The following is a 16,729-nucleotide window of genomic DNA, read 5'->3' on the forward strand; positions in this document are numbered from 1 at the left end:
GAACTGGGACTGTTTAGTCTGGAGAAGAGGAGGCTGAGGGGAGACCTTATTGTGCTCTACAGCTACCTGAAAGGAGGTTGTAGCGAGGTGGGTGTCTGTCTCTTCTCCCAAGTAACTGGCAATAGGACGAGAGGAAATGGCCTCAAGTTGCGCCAGGGGAGGTTTAGATTGGACGTGAGGAAAAATTTCTTTACCAAAAGAGTGGTTAAACATTGGAACAGGCTGCCCAGGGAAGTGGTTGAGTCCCCATCCCTGGAAGTATTTAAAAGACGTGTAGATGAGGCGCTTGGGGACATGGTTTAGTGGGCATGGTGTTGGGTGACGGTTGGACTCGATGATCTTAGAGGTCTTTTCCAACATTAATGATTTTATGATTCTGTGATTCCTAGAATTGCTTAGCAGTAAATTGGGCAAAATTAGGTTGTGTTGACTAAGTGACCATGAGTGATCAATTGTAATAAAAATATAGTTGAAGGCCATTCATCTAAATGTAAATTTTTCTTCTGTCTCCCTTGAGAAAGAAACAGGTTCTCAGATAGGAGCTTTTCAGTAACTGGTATATGCCAGAGATGTTATTCAGTCTGATTTGTAACATTGGCCTTGAAATAAGAAGGAATTACATAAAAAGAGTGTTTCATCTTCAGGCAGACACCCTTTTCTTCCCCCAAAAGTATCAAGGAGCTACAGATAAGTGATGCAAATGGGGTGCTTTTACTACCTTCAGTTATTTTGTAGGTCTACTTTGAAAATTGTCCCCATGTTGTTTTTTAACAAAACCATTTTGCTTTTAGAGATAGAACTTACTTGAAAATATCTGTAATCATTTTGTGTTGTTGATCACATGATATTGAAACTCGTAAGACTTCTTTAGATCCAAATAGCTGTCACTTTTTATTTAGCTAGGAGCTCTCCACGAGAGAGCAATGAAGCCAGGGAATCAGAAGAATGATTTGGAGTTGAGACTCATTAAATACGACAACCTCTTTTGCCTTTTTTCACAAGAAAGCAACTGTTACTCCTCAGTGCTGAGCATTTGGATGATACATTTGCAGCAGAATGTTTGGTAGAATACCAGTTGCAAGTGTCCAGGGACTATTTTGAGACGCTAACAATCCAGAAGTATTCAGCTAGCCTGCAGCTGGGTATAGTTTGGGACTGTTCGGAAAGTCATGCAACGACTATGACGGTAAGAAAGCTACAGATAACTGTATCCATTTGTTTTTAAGATGCCCTCTTTCCAGGTTTATTCACAGTTTAATCTACCTGGAATTTCAGTCATTCCTATGTATGTCTCCTCAAAATAAATGTTTGGTAGGTATAGGAAAAAAGAAAGTTGCTCACAGCTCATGGACAATTCTACTGTAATAAACTCTGTTAGTCCTGTGATGTAGGAGGCGGGTAGCAGACTTCTGTGAATAAATAAATAGTGTACTGAAGTACCTGCTTAATATTTAACAATGGAATATTTGCTGTCATGTGCCTTGTGCACCCTGGTTTAGTGATACATGCTTTCACTTGAATAAGAGATCATTTGGACATCTAGTTTGTGGGGAAGGTGTTGTACTTGTGTATTTGATAAAAGCTGAAAAATTCTCTCAGTGTCCTTTGAATAAATGCAGTAAGATTTTTTTTTTGGAAGTTTGCCACTCATATGAGATATGAACGATTGACATATATTTCTAAAATTTGTTTATCAGAAAACTTTTTAAACCAAAGCAGACCATCACTTGGATATGGCCACATGAGGATATCTTTTTCAAATGCAATAGCAGTTAGAGCTGCACAACTGCAAGAAATGTGACATCAGGAAACTGACACATGGTGGAAAAGACTGTGGAACTGCAGTTAGGTTGTGTTTTCTGAGTGTGAAATGGGAGACAATCTGTTCACATCATACTGAATAATGTTCATAGCTGGAGACCAGCACGGAGCTTATGGTACACAGGTGTCTGAGAGTGGTGGAGGAGGATACCCTGTAGGAAAAGGTGTTCTTCTAGATGCTCACAGTTACCTCACTGGAAGGGAAGGCCCATATCCCATTTGGGTAGCTCTTTCCCATCGTTCTCTGTCAGATTCTCCACCAGAAACCTGCTATGAATGTGCCTAGCAAAGCACTGGAATAGTGGTGTTTAAAGGTCTAAATAGAAGACATCTGCAGTGCATGGATCTGGACTTAAGGATGAACACGTGTTAGAATCATAGAATCATTAACGTTGGAAAAGACCTCTAAGATCATCGAGTCCAACTGCCAACCGAACACCACCACACTTGAACCACTGTTTAAGTGGAAAAGGGAATAGTTTTGTGTAGTAGATATCTCGGAATACAATTAAATATTCTGGCGTATAAACTGTACGGAAGGTCTAAAAAAGCAACTTTAAAATGTCATAGAGCTTTGAGAATAGTGGCTTGCTTAGTTGTGGAAGAACAGAGACCTACTGGGAAAAGCACTGAAAGGCACAAAAGTTCAAGCAGATTTTTTTTGGCTGGGATTTAAAAAGCATTTCTGTCCTCTCATGTCCAGAGAAGAGAAGCAGGCTGCCTGCTTAACTTCTGCCATAATCAGGAGAAAACAGTGGTTTGGAGGGAGAAATTCTGCATTTTGGAACTGAATCCATGACCTTTTTCTGAGGTCCATTAAGTTATCGATGGGATTATAGATCTGAAAGCCAAGTTTTGTTGACCTGCAGGGTATAGTTTGTTGCTGCATGCCAAGACTTCAGTTTTGCTAAGCTGTCTCATCGATGTTCACAGTCTCTGTTTCTCTGCAACACTTGAGGTGGTGCAATGTTAGAATAAACCCTAAGGTAAAGTAAAACCACATACATGGGTGGTTTGGATTTGTGAAGTAGAAACTCAGAGGTGAAGGCAAGCCTTTCAAGTAGAACAGATCTGGGCTGCATTGTTTTGCTTCTCTGTTCTTTTTGGTTATGTATATTTTATTTCAGCCTTTGAGTTCTCAGTTGCAGGATTTTCTCAATTCTGATAACTCCAGAAGTGAAGTGTTTTCATGGAGATGAATTTGCTTCACTTTTTCCACAGCAGGAGTAATGTATTATTAACAAGGCAATAGAGAAGTCTGTTTTAAATAATTAAGCAGGTTTCAGTAATAGATGAACGAAGGGGGGGGGGGGAAGAGAAAGAAAAGAAATGAAATAAAGATGAGTTTATGTTGATAGGGTATTTTTTTCTTTTCTGAGCAGACCTTTTAAAACTGTTGGTTGAGCACGCAGAATACAGGTCACCTTTCTGTCATCTATGCAAGACCACAGTCTTAAAATTATACAGAAAAAAACCGCCCCAAAAACCCCAAATCAAAAATCATTTTAAAAAACCAAAACAAACAAATAAAAAGCATTTTAATATCCAGGAGAGAAAGCTTTATGCTGATTCAGCCATCACACAGAAGAAAGCTTAAATTTATCAATTAGTCTGCTTGAAGACACTCTCCAGTTGAGTTACGGGCTTTTAAATTACAGTGAGCACATAACCCCTCGAGTATTTTTTGGTTTGTTTGTTTTATTATGTTTTTTAATTATTGAAAGATGAAAGCAATTTCAAGTGATTTTTCTGTGCTGTTGAAAACTAGAACGGCACTTGTTACAGTTAAAGTCTTTTGAAAACACAGGAAGGATCCACACTAATTTTTTCAGACTGACACTTGAAGCTGCATTTGAACTACAAGTTCAAGTGAAAGTCCAGCTAAGGAAGTCCATACTTGAGAGAGAGAAACAGCCAGCACTGAACCAGCTTGCAGGAGCCCTGCTGCGCTGGCAGCCTTCCATCCAGCATGCGTGCTGCTGGACAGACCCTACCCGCATAGCGTGTGTGTGTGATCTGACGGGCAGTCAGAGTCCGTACAGCCTAAGATTTTATTCAAAGAGAAGTTACCAGCTCACAAAGTGTGACTGTGGTACTACATGGTTACTGCTACTGACTTGTGGCCAAGAGACTCTTTGAAATGGGCAAAATAAAGGGCCATCTTGCCCTAACAGGCTCAGTTACATTTATTGTTTGCTCAGTTGGACTTTTCTGTGTCAGATCTAAACCTCCATGTATTCTTAGGTATATTTTTATTTTGTATTTGAGACAGTAATATAACAGTAACAGGTGGGGGTCTTTCTTCAAAGACTTTGACAGAGGTACACAGTCATTGCTTAGGTCAAAATCTATTTTTGTAACTTCAATGAATTTTACTGAAGAATTACAACTCAGTGGTGTTGTGCAGACACTCATGGACAGTGTGTTTGTTTTAAAAGAGCTAGTTTATGCAGAGATTTTGCATAGTGTAACATGTGTGGACAGTCAGATCTCTCAGTTGGGATTGTCAATCATTGTCCAGATGGTGGCAAGTGGCAAGAGGCTTCGTCCTTGCAGGGCATCGTCAGCTGGATCGGGGAGATTCCCCAAACTGAGACTCCCTAAACTGCATTTGTTCTCAGGTCTTACATACAGCTTGTCTGTGGTCCTACATGACCACTCTAGCATGTCTGATCCATTGCTATACTTTACCTTAAGCTACATACAAAACACCTCCTGTGTTAACTGTGTACATAAGACTGTCGTATATGACCATATCTGCATCTGCAGGAATAGTTTCTGTTGACTACCAGCAAGTATCTTATCCAGGTACTGTTTGGTCATTTTTGCAGCAGAAACTGCATGGGGGAGCTGTTGGGTCAGCCAGAGTCCCTACCCAGGATGGCAGTTAGCACCCTGAAGCAATGAATTGTGCCTCTCACTTGTCAGATGCACAGGAGGAGCCTGCTGGGGGGAATCTCTGAGGCTGCCTGAAATTCCTGTGTGGAGAGGTCCTACAGCAATTAGTCAAATGCTTTGCTCTGAAGTGAGCAGTTCAGTCAGTTACCTTATCTCAAGTCAACTTGTATTGTCTGTGCACAAACTGGCAGGGGGCAGGTCCTGGACCACCCAGCAAACTGATGGGTAAGTGCACTGGGTATATGCAGAGGCAGTTACACCACAATTATAATTACACCACAACTACAGTACGAACTTAAGTTTCATCCTTATGTTACAGTTATAAATTACATTGCATAGACCGTGCCACAGTATGCATGTATGCGTACAGTAGTTCTGAGTTGGTTTTATTTTTTCACACCCTCCATTTTCCAACCGACATTTTTAACAGCAAATTTAAACAAAGACAACCAATAATGATGATTAGTTATATTGTAAGGAAATTTAGCTTTCAGCTCCATTCTTTATGGGTACTTTATGCCATCTAAAAGCTATGAACATATATTGGTGGTCTCAGTCTATGTTTTAGTGAGTAGAATTTGAACTGTTCAAATCACAGTAGATACTCTGCCACAACATAGTTGTGCTAAAACCTAAGAGATTTACTGCCATAGTTGTGCTGTGCTGGGCAGTGCTTGTGAAATTATGCATCTCACTATACTTGCATGTTGGACCTGAATATTTCATAGTGCTTTGACCTTTGCCTAATGTGTATGGGTACCTCTCAGAAGACTTTCTATCATTGAAATAAAATAAATTTATAAGCCTTGCTTTATCCAGTTGTCTCCTCTGAACTAATGTATGAGAAGACTATATTTGCTATTCCTCTGCCAAGAAACCTGTAGGTGGACATTAGTGTCATATAAATAATGGCCTTTTGTTTAAGTGAATCTTGCCTTGCTGAAGTATTTGTTGATTTCATCCCCTCTGTCCCAGCCTTGTATGTGATGATGTGACCCACTAGGTCACATCATCACATTCTGCAGCCTCTGTGATGTGACCCACTAGGTCACATCATACTCTTTTCAGATAAGCTGCTGCTAAAAGCAGGTAAAACAACACTGCTTTTATAAAGCAAGAGGAGGTGGTTCTATCTGAAGATGTTTCAGTGGCAGTTATGTTTGTCCTCATGAGCTATTCAGTAGCCAACTGGGTTGACCTGGATAGGTTAGATGCAGCATGATGCAACACAGTCCTCTCCTGTTACAAGTTCTGTTACTAAGTCCCTCTGCACAATAGCACGGAAGGTTTCTCAGGTGGAGTGGGTTTCATGTTAGTTAGAGTAAAACAACGCCAAAATTGAGATGGAGAATTTTTGGATGTACCAGGCTGAGTATCGTAAGAAAAATGTAAGTAGATTTTGAAGAGGAGAAATGGGGTAACTAGTACTTTTTTTTTTCTGCACTTAAGAAAATGCTGTTATTCCATTGATGGACCTCTCTATGTAATAACAGCATGCTTCACATGAACTTACTATGTTTGTTGACAGCATTTTTGTTACGCTTCTAAAACTTGTTTTGTTAACAGACAACGAAGCAGTCACTCAGCATTTATTTTAGACTTCATTTGAGCAGCTATGCAAGTTGTCTATCCACTATGATATATGAAAATATATCTTATTATTGCTGTGACTGCATTCTTCCCTTGTGCATTGTATATGGTACTTATAAAAATGCATTTTGATGCAGAAGAGAACTGAGTGATTATTCTTCAAACACTGAACTTTTTTGTACAAATGTTTTTGGAGACAGCTCTCATGTCATGTAGCAAACTTTATAGGATGTTTTATATTTGGGTTTGGTAGTTTCGGTTTTGGGGTTTTTTCCCCAAAAAAATTTGAGCAGACATTCAAACAGCATGTGGAAAGCTGTGTGATCATTTTGATGGTTGCTTAATTCTGATACTTTGTAGATGAAAATAGCAGAGTAAAGGTATTTGTAGTGCTACTAGAGTAACTGTTAATATATTTTAAATGGTGCAAAATTTCTTAATGTCAGCAACCAGCTGGTTTAAATGAAATCATTTATTGTTATCAGCTTAGTCTGTGAATATGAGAACTTTCAGGCATTTTAACAAACTTTTTTTTTTGTGGAAACATTTAATGCTAAAATATGATATGCTTTACTTTTTTTCTTTGTTTACTATTTAAAGCTCAATCCTACAATATCCTGATGCCATTATTAGGTTGATAGTATTGTGCATCTTTTATATTTAATCCTAATACAGAAATACTATGTAACTACTGGGAATGTGAGCACTATAAGGATGCTTCCTTAAGTAAATAGGAGTTGCCATTTGTGCGGTTGAGTCACTGTGGCACTGTAACTCGGGTAGTTACAGAGCAAGTCAGGGCAGCCTGTATCTATTCTGCAGCCTCTGTATGAATGCTGGAGGTGCAATGAGCAATCCTTCAGTCTGACGGCGCAAGCACATGCCAGTGTTCTAGGGACCGTTTAACAGCTGCATCTCCTTTTTGCCCTGCAGTTGTAATTCAAAATATAGGGAGATGCAAGGACTGCTCTTTTACCCTGGAGATATCTGTAAAAGGAATTGCTTCTTAACTCTTTGGAAGCCTTTATTAGTTAACTATAAATCTAATATTTAGTAATTAGCCAAGATAGACCTTTTAAAGGATTGAGGGTAAAGAGAAAGTGGAGGAGGAGGGAATTTTATTTTCTTGTTTTGTTCCATATCTGTGAAGCTAAGCTTGCAAAACTTAGATTTTTTTTTTTATTTTTTTTTTTCCCCACACTATTGGATAGAACTCAATGTTCAGTTTCAAAGAACTGGAGTGGAGGCATAGCAGGAGAGCACTCCTAGATTGGAGCTGCTGCCAGCTCAGAGCACTGGAAGTGTAGCCCTTTTCTGGTATGACTCATTGACTTAGAGAAAAGCCATGTCATGTAATTGTTGATGAGACTAGAAGAGTAGTATTTGAATGTTTTGCCATCAGTGATGAACTGTTGAGCTGGCAAAGCTAGGGCCAAACTTCCTATGTCAAAGGAGAGTGTAGAATGCCAGGACTGCTGGGCTAAACACTCAACTTGCACAGATAAAGGCTAAACCTTCCTTTGAGGATTCACATTTTGGCATGCACACTGGCGTGTTATGGAGGTATCTCCATAAGATCTGCCTTTAAAAATGCCTGCTGGGCTGAAGCTTTGTACTATCTTTCATTTTGGTCACGTTCGTTAATTCCACACTCTGTGATCTTGTGTCATATCCCCATACCAGTCCCCCCTGCTCTGGACTTTAGATACCTCGCTACAGCTTTTTAGTGTCACCAGCATTCATTAGGAATTGCCTATGATTAGAGTATCCCTTCCTGAAGCGTTCTTTCCTTTACCAAGATACTTGCTGATGGATCACATAGATCTAGATGTTCCATGATACTGCTTTTCTATGCTGTTCCCTTTGGTTTTCTGCTATGACATTCTTGATGATCATGAATGACTAGGACATGATTGGAAAGACAGTTTCTCCACTGAATTGTTTACGGTGAAGGGAGAAAAATGAGGAAATCTGATCTAGAGAGCACGTATAATACTAAGATCATAGCATGAACTGTGAAATATTTTCCAAGTTTGCTCTGTATCTAGGATGAGGAATCATAGTTCTTGATTACACTCGTATTGAGTAGTCCTTGAATATATTCATAAATCCTTGAATACATTAGTATTACTCTGTACAGTTTATAAAAGGTTTTTTTTTAAGATGATGGAATAACATTTATGGACAACCACTACAACCTACCTCTGCTCAGATTAGATTAGTTTAGCACTTCAGGTTAATTATACCTGGGAGCATGTGTGCTTATGGGGAAATTGCAGTCTTTTCTTAACTCTCCCCGATTTGACAACTAAGTAATCTTTAGCTGAATCCCTGTGTTCTGGTCATGGTCAATTCACTTGTCTCCCATCGCAGCTTACTTCTTAGTGACTTTGTCTTTTCTTTCCTAGAATGTAAGAGCTTAGGACATCGGTCTGCATTGCCTGCAGCCTTCAGTAAGCTCACAGTCATTAGCCTGCATGCAATAGGCATGTACTTGTGCAACTGAAAGTCCTGTAACTGCAGCTTAGTTGAATGCTGACAGTAAGTAGTTGACCTAATATGATCCTCCATTCACCATGCAGTTTTATTACACACTTTTTGGCTGAGTGTTGCTTGCCACTGAGTACAGCTTTTTATTTTCCAACTGCTTCATTTCATACACTACTGACAAATAAACACAGGTGTTTTTAAAAAGATTTAGCTGTTCAGAATAAGTCCACTGAGATACTGATATGTGATCATTAAGATAAAAAGCAAGGGTTACAACATTTTAAAAGTGTTTGTCTTGTTTTTTCTTTTTTTCTTTCCCCCTCTCATCTCTTCTTTCCCCTGCCAAGTTAGAGGAAAATATGAAAGAACAATTTCTACATTGGTCACTCAGATTATTATTTAATTTTCTTGCCATGTCTAGTCTCCATCTCCAGATTCCTCTTCACCTCGGGGTGCTGAATCGTCAAGTAGGCAACATCACCAGGATGTCTGCAGTACAGCAGAGGCCTCCACTAATAAAGAGGTAGAGTGAAATCTTTTTAAAAGCCGCAGTCTTGTTCATGCTGCTTATGCCTTTTTACTTTCCTTGCCCCCTTGTACCTGTGCAGTCCCTTCTCTTCTTCCAAAATTGCAACAGACTTGAAAAGCTGATTTGTAGCTCCTTTCCCCTTACACTTGCCAGGCTGTCTGACTGAGTTTCTAACATACTTAAGACTGTTTATCATATAACTTCTGACTCTGTGGTCAGCTGCCACTAAATTTATTTAACAGGCTGGGAAGTGTTGATTTACCAAACAGCCAACATCAGCGCTGTATTAGAGGCAAAAGGAAGAAGCCCTTTCCTTTTCTCCGTGCAGAATGTCTTCCTGCAAAGAAAAGAATGTTTCTCAGCCAGATGAAAAGGCTTGCTTAAATAAAATTAATTAGGTAGTAATTTATGCTGCTTAATATTTTGTCATTGTAGAAACTGACCTGCCAGTGATTCACAGTCAGAATTCAGTTCCTGACTCCAGGCTTCTCAAAATAAAGCTAAATACTTACTTACTTTTTTTTTTTTACTTTTTTTTTTTTCCCCTCACCTGGCAGCTTTTTACACTGCAGTAGTTCCACCAACACAAAATGAGAAGTGTAAGTAGAACTTCTCGCAGTGTGAAAAGAAAATAATTTGGCATAACAAGTATTTCGATTAGTGTAGAATGGCTGGCTCTGTAAACAGAAAAATCTGCAAATATTTGGTTTATAAGCTTTTTGGTTTTTAAACTTAAAAAAAATCTAGAATCTGTAGTTTAACGAGATACCATATTGTTACTGATAGCAATGCATGAGTTATCTTCCACAATGAAAAAAACTGATCTACTATAACTGGAAATACTGATTAAAATTGAAAGACTAATCAGTAATCTATTCTTTCTTTCTTTTTTTTTGTTATTATCAAGGGATAAAAAAGCTTGTAACATGTCTGTATTTGCATTTAGAAAATAATGAAAGGTTTCAAAAGACTTAAGAAACTCATAATTTCTTATGTGCTAAAGCCTTCAACAATAGATTGTGCCATAAATTCTCATCTGCTATATTGTTAGCTGGTTAAAGTCTTTAGCTTTCTTCAGGACAGATTTTGTCACTTCATATATATCCTAACTTTTAGCAGTTTTCAGATACCGATAAACTTACACAAAGAAGAAAACAAACAAGACGCTACTCATTTCAGTTTTTAGCATGTGTTCACATGTAGTGTCAGAGGTGGTAAACCAGGTTTCACAGTAGGATGTATCAGGCTGTTTGTTTCCCTCAGATGAGCAATAATACCTGCTTTAGTACTTCCAATGCCAGAACAACAGTGATAAAGCAGCCTTGTAATTTTTGGGAATGACTTTTAGGTCTTAGTAAAACCTTTTTTTAAAATACAAATTTTATAATACTAGGTGGCAGCGAGATTGACAAAAATAATGAAACATTAATGACCTTGATATTTCATTATTCATGGGTATGTAAAATTAAAAAGTATAGGTTTCCTCCTATTGGTAACTTTACCTGTTACTTTACTATTCCTGTGGTCTTAGTAGAATGTCTTTCAACCTGGGTAATGAACAAAAAAATTTTGTGTGTGAGTTTTTGCAATCATAGAATCATAGAATTATTAAGGTTGGAAAAGACCTCTAAGATCATTGTCCTAGAGGGTTGCCATCCGTCAACCCAACACCACCATGCCCACTAAACCATGTCCCTAAGCGCCTCATCTACCTGTCTTTTAAATACTTCCAGGGATGGGGACTCAACCCCTTCCCTGGGCAGCCTGTTCCAATGTTTAACCACTCTTTTGGTAAAGAAATTTTTCCTCATGTCCAATCTAAACCTCCCCTGGCGCAACTTGAGGCCGTTTCCTCTCATCCTATTGCTAGTTACTTGGGAAAAGAGACCGACACCCACCTCGCCACAACCTCCTTTCAGGTGGTTGTAGAGAGCAATGAGGTCTCCCCTCAGCCTCCTCTTCTCCAGACTAAACAGTCCCAGTTCCCTCAGCCGCTCCTCATAAGACTTGTTCTCCAGACCCTTCACCAGCTTCATTGCCCTTCTCTGGACATGCTCCAGCACCTCAACGTCCTTCTTGTAGTGAGGGGCCCCAAACTGAACACAGTATTTGAGGTGCGGCCTCACCAGTGCCGAGTACAGGGGCACGATCACTTCCCTGCTCCTGCTGGCCACGCTAGTTCTGATACAGGCCAGGATGCCATTGGCCTTCTTGGCCACCTGGGCACACTGCCGGCTCATGTTCAGCCGGCTGTCAGCCAGCACCCCCAGCTTCCGTATTTATATCCAATAAAAGGATAAATTATGACAGTTTACACCACTCTATCCTGAAAAGAAGTTGCATCAGCTAGTCAGATTGCTGAATAGTTGCCAAATTTGTAATTACAGACTTTGTTCACTCTGTTTAAAAAAAACAAAGGTACTTTGGAAAGGGCATTTGTATGCATGAGCTGTCTCTGGTGTGTAGGGGATTAGTCTTCTAGGCCTGTCAGAGTCCAGTGGTTGAATCTCCCTGTTAGCACTACACCAGCAGCAATTACAAACAATTGTTGAAGTCTGTATGGGTAGGTGATCCAGTAAAAACATTCATCTGAAGAGATGAAAGACCCACAGATCTAAAAAGGCATGTCGGTGTCCTCACAGCAGCTTAAATGCTTTGGCAGTGGGAGTTCATTGTTTATTGACATGTTTATTTATGCTAGCGCAATCTCTGATGTAGAGCTTTCTCAGTTTTGCAGTACAGCTTAGTCATTTTCATAACGAACAGCAAGTACTTAAAGGCTGTGCAGGCTCTGCTGTCTGTGTCACACACCTTTTGTTTTTATTTCACGAGTTGTTTTATTTTATAGCAAGACAAGAATCATTGGTTGAAAAATATTACTTGTTACATCCATTTTCTATTTGCTACAGTGGAAAACACTCCCTGGGGTTAGTCACTCGACCTGTCATGTAACTGTGACCTTTCTAGTTTACCTGCTTTTTCCACTAATGCACAGAACCTAGTAAGTTGTCCATCAGAAAGGAAAATAATTTGGCATATATTTCAATGGATATTGTCTGGAAATATACTGCAAATTGTCTAAGATATTATGCATTATTCTGATCATATATAGATTTTCTCTTAATAAAACTATATTAAGCAGTCATTGGAGGGGTTACTGCTAATACAATCAGTTGTAGGTTCATTAAAGTTTTGTAATCCTTGGACTATCCAAAATTCTGATCTGCAACACATATGATAGCAGCAGATATTTCAATATACCTATTACCATCTATATATTGCCATACAGAATTTTCTTTGATAAATTTTCCTATGTATTTTACGTTACTGATTATAACAGAAAGGTGAGTCTTACTCACTGAAAGTTGTAGCTTTCAGGTGTTTCAAGTGTTAGCCACAGAGTCTTTCACATAAAATTGCAGTTGGAAGTAAGGTCTTACTTCAGACTGTGTACTTACATATGCAAGTCAGGATTTTTTTTGTTTGTTCACCTTTTATGAAATTGAAGCTACCAGATGTGTATTTGTGCTTGATACAGTGTAAACATAGTTGGTGGTGAAATGCTAGTGAATTCAGTTACCCCACAGAATACAGGTTGCTACCTAACCTGTTAAAATTTAGAAAGCTTTTTGTAGGCTGTATTAATATGACAGATATATAAGAAGAGTCCTAATGAATAACAGAATTTGGTTAATGAATAACAGAATTTTTTTAATGAATAACTGACTGGGCTGATGGTTTCAGTCATGAATAATAACAGTATAGCGTAATTTTACATATTCCTGCACGTATTTATATGTAGTTGGAAGATCCAGTGTCTTTGAGATATGATGTATTTTCCCTGCATACTTCTTTGACTAGTAAAAGTAGAGCACTTATTGGTAGACAGTTAATATACTACTGAACACCAACAAGTAACTGCAAACTGGGCCTAGCATGTTGCCTGATAGATAATGACACAAACGGAATACATTGAATTTAACTCTAGTAGGTGCTTAGAGATTAAAAATACTAAATATAATAATAAATCGTAATAAATTGTGATCTTCCTTTGTTAATAACTATGATTTACTTTTTTATTTTTTTGGCATGGAGAAATTTTTAATGCATATTTGTGCATGCTCTGTTCTGTTTGAAATCCTTTTTGTCTTAATTACAGTCCAGAAAAACCTTGGCTTCATTTCCAACCTATGTTGAAGGTAAGACAGTTCTACAATTTCTAGATGTTTTTTTATATCCAAAAAACTCCAATATTTATAACTTATAAAATTTTATTTTTATTTGCTGAATAGAAAAGCTGCTAGGGTTGGGTATACTGATTTAGATTAAATTGTGTCCAATCTGGAACCTGAACTAAATCCTACTATGCTCTTCCAGAAGTTCAGAAACATGGAGCTTTTATTTTTTTTAGTGTTTTATTCATAGTTTCTGTCTCAGTTCTGCTGGTTTTTTATCAGTATCACTTAAAACACTACTAATTTTTTTATGTTATGTACACAACACGTGAATGTGTGCGGACAAGGAAAATAGGTTAGGCAAGAAGAGTGTAGTGCTCTTTCCAGCACTGATTTCAATTGGCAGGCTCAATCCAATCTCAGCTGGATTAACTAGCAGAATTGAATTAATTGGATTAATTGGCAGGCCTGCCAGAGGAAGCGTGCACTGCTTTATTGCTACTTGTCCTCTAATTAAATAGTGCTTCCTGTCTTAGAGTTAAGGTTGTGCTTGTACTAGTGCTGAGTTTATTCAGAACAATGTGAAAAAGCAAGTTACCTGCTACATGAACTGCTGTTACCTTTTGTATGAGTCTGCATCCTGTGTATACAGGAAGATTGCATGCTGTAAAACCCAGTTACTTTGTTATGGGAGCATGACAGAAGCAGAAAATTCAGTTTCATTTGTTTTTTTCCTCCCTGACAGCAGTTGTTCCATATGCTTGATGAAATGCCAGAAATACAGTTGATGTGATACATTATTTGGGCTGTCTTGGAACTCCTTGGATTGCTTTACAGAGTGCTGTGTTTAAACAATTATGTGATCATTCGCTTTAGACTACAAATTGATCATCGGATTAGTCTTCAGTGTATGAGCTGCATATTTTGGAGTCTGTGGCCAGGATGTCAACTAATGTAAATTTCATATATTGTTTTGAAATTTGCTGAGCTTTGGAATTTTGCAGCAATGAAGAATCTCTCTTCGAATTGAATTTCATCTCCTAGTGGTAGCCCTGTCTATCAAGGGCTATCTTAAATAATCCTTCCCTCCTTAAAAAAAAACCAGCTGTAATTTACCTCTTGGTCCAGTGCAAAATTTCTTAGAAAAACAAATTTTCCATTTTTATGTGCTAGCAGTCCAAGAAAAACTTGATAGCACCTATGCTACATTTTTGTTCAGATAATAATTTTGTTGTCAGAGGTAATAAATGGAGATGGTCTTATAAAAAGCAGTGCTATCTGTGTGTTCACCTCTGATAAAAATAGAGCACATACCTTTTTTGATTTTAATATGCTTCCTTCTGGGAGTCTTATCTGCACCTTTGTCAGTCTATATTTATGGTTTTTGTGTTTTGATCAGAAATTGTACTATAAAGGGTTTTGTACCCTTTATAGTGAAGTGGTGAAGGTGGTGAAAAGGCCTTGACATGTAGTGTAACAAATAGCAACACTTAAAATGCTGTATCGTTTCAGGACTGGAAGTGTGTGCAAATAGGTAGTACTTCCAGACACGTAAATTTCCCTAAGGAAAAAATTCCATTTCTTTGGGTTGTGTGCTTGAAGTAACTTGTTCATTTTGAGAGTTTTCCAGATACATAGTATCTGAACAAATTCTGCGCACTGGAGATGAGCATCTTAAAATTACTAGTCATAAATTTTCATATTTAAGGAAACCATAAAGGAGACAAGCTTGCGCATAAGATTTATACATCTACTTCTGTCTGTGTGTATATTTTCAGTGTGATACTTATCTCCAGCTCTTTATTCTGTTATTTTAATCCTAATAATGAGTTGCATTTCTTTAGGGCCAAAGTTACCCATGCTCATTCTGAATGGTTGTTAATCTCTTCTGTTATAATTAGAACAAAATTGGCATTCTGAGTAATGTTAAACTTTAAGCCCCATCACCTTATATCTCAAGATACCCCTTGAACTAATAAAAACTCTATTCTGATACTGCAGGGGTTTTGCTTTGTTCTTAGAGGGGAAAAAAGGCAAACCTAAAAACAGTTTATTTTTTTGGTGATAAAATGTGAACACTTTTACCATTAGCATTCTTTAAGATGATTTGCATTTTCACTTGTCTTGAACACCAATTGTTTTTCCTTACTTGTAAGAAAACAAGAAGCTTCTTACGTTAATCACCTCCCTTTTGGATCATGACAATTTTAACATGTAGCAAGGTGTTAAAATAGAACATTTTTATGTATACAATTTTTAGATATAATCGCCAAACAGCAAAACGCTTACAGATCATAAATGCTGCTTTGTAAGGATTTGCATTGTTAGGCACTGAACACTTCACCACGCTTTAACTTTCCACAGAAGTTGATGGGAGTCAGATCATTAAGAATCTGTGGGACTAAGAGGGTTGTTCTGCTATCAGGAGAGCCCGTGCTCTGTGTATTTAACAACATTTTTATTTAACTCTGTACTTTACCTCAATATCCTCTTTGAGACTAAGAATGATTTTTAAAGGTCTATGGCATAAAAGCATTTTGCTTAATTGGGCAATCAGTCTTCTTGGTAAAGGGGAGTCATGTTGTAGCTGTAAAGCATTCCTGTGGAGGTTCCGCTGCCTGTGGTACTAACTGCAGCTACACACGAGTGAGCAAGCGACTGATGGCTGTTATTAAATTGCACCCTTCCTCTTTCTGTTTATGGCTGTTGGTCTTAGAATTGCAAGGCTGGTTTTGGTGGGTGAGGGACGAGCTGAGTAACCGTGCCTGTCCCTTTGTAACAGTGAAAATTCACGGAGATTATTTTGCTCCAGGGTGATCCCTGCTCACAAAAGAATGAGCTGTTGTGAGAGACGGGCTGGATTAACAATTACAGCTTTTGCTGGAGAGATGAGAGTGTTTGCTTGGTGTTTTGTACCTTTGAAAGTACTGGTTGCCATATCATCATGCTAAGCTGAAGTATTGCAGAGGAGGATTTGCAGCCGTCAGGTGCAGGCTCAAGTTGTCAGAGTGCTGCTATTTTGCCATGGTTCAGCATGATTTTCTTCAATGATTGCTTTCCTGTGTTACAGTTCCTGGACCTTGTGATCCTGAAGACCTAATCGATGGAATCATTTTTGCTGCCAATTACCTTGGCTCGACTCAACTCCTTTCTGATAAAACTCCCTCCAAGAATGTGAGAATGATGCAAGCTCAGGAAGCTGTCAGCAGGATCAAGGTGAGGAATA

At 38.4% G+C, this 16,729-nt stretch overlaps 1 protein-coding gene across 1 annotated transcript in view; it reads left to right on the forward strand.

Annotated features, from left to right (window-relative positions):
- Window positions 1-16,729, forward strand: part of APBA1 (amyloid beta (A4) precursor protein-binding, family A, member 1) — a 39,429-nt gene that overhangs the window by 4,521 nt on the left and 18,179 nt on the right. Inside the window, exons 2-4 of the mRNA XM_009328095.1 lie at window positions 9,221-9,322; window positions 13,488-13,527; window positions 16,574-16,719. Of these exons, the coding sequence (XP_009326370.1) occupies window positions 9,221-9,322; window positions 13,488-13,527; window positions 16,574-16,719 (288 nt within the window). The remainder of the gene's footprint in view (window positions 1-9,220; window positions 9,323-13,487; window positions 13,528-16,573; window positions 16,720-16,729) is intronic.

The sequence above is a fragment of the Pygoscelis adeliae genome, unplaced genomic scaffold, assembly GCF_000699105.1.
Source record: "Pygoscelis adeliae isolate BGI_AS28 unplaced genomic scaffold, ASM69910v1 Scaffold45, whole genome shotgun sequence".
In the NCBI taxonomy this organism is placed as follows: domain Eukaryota; kingdom Metazoa; phylum Chordata; class Aves; order Sphenisciformes; family Spheniscidae; genus Pygoscelis; species Pygoscelis adeliae.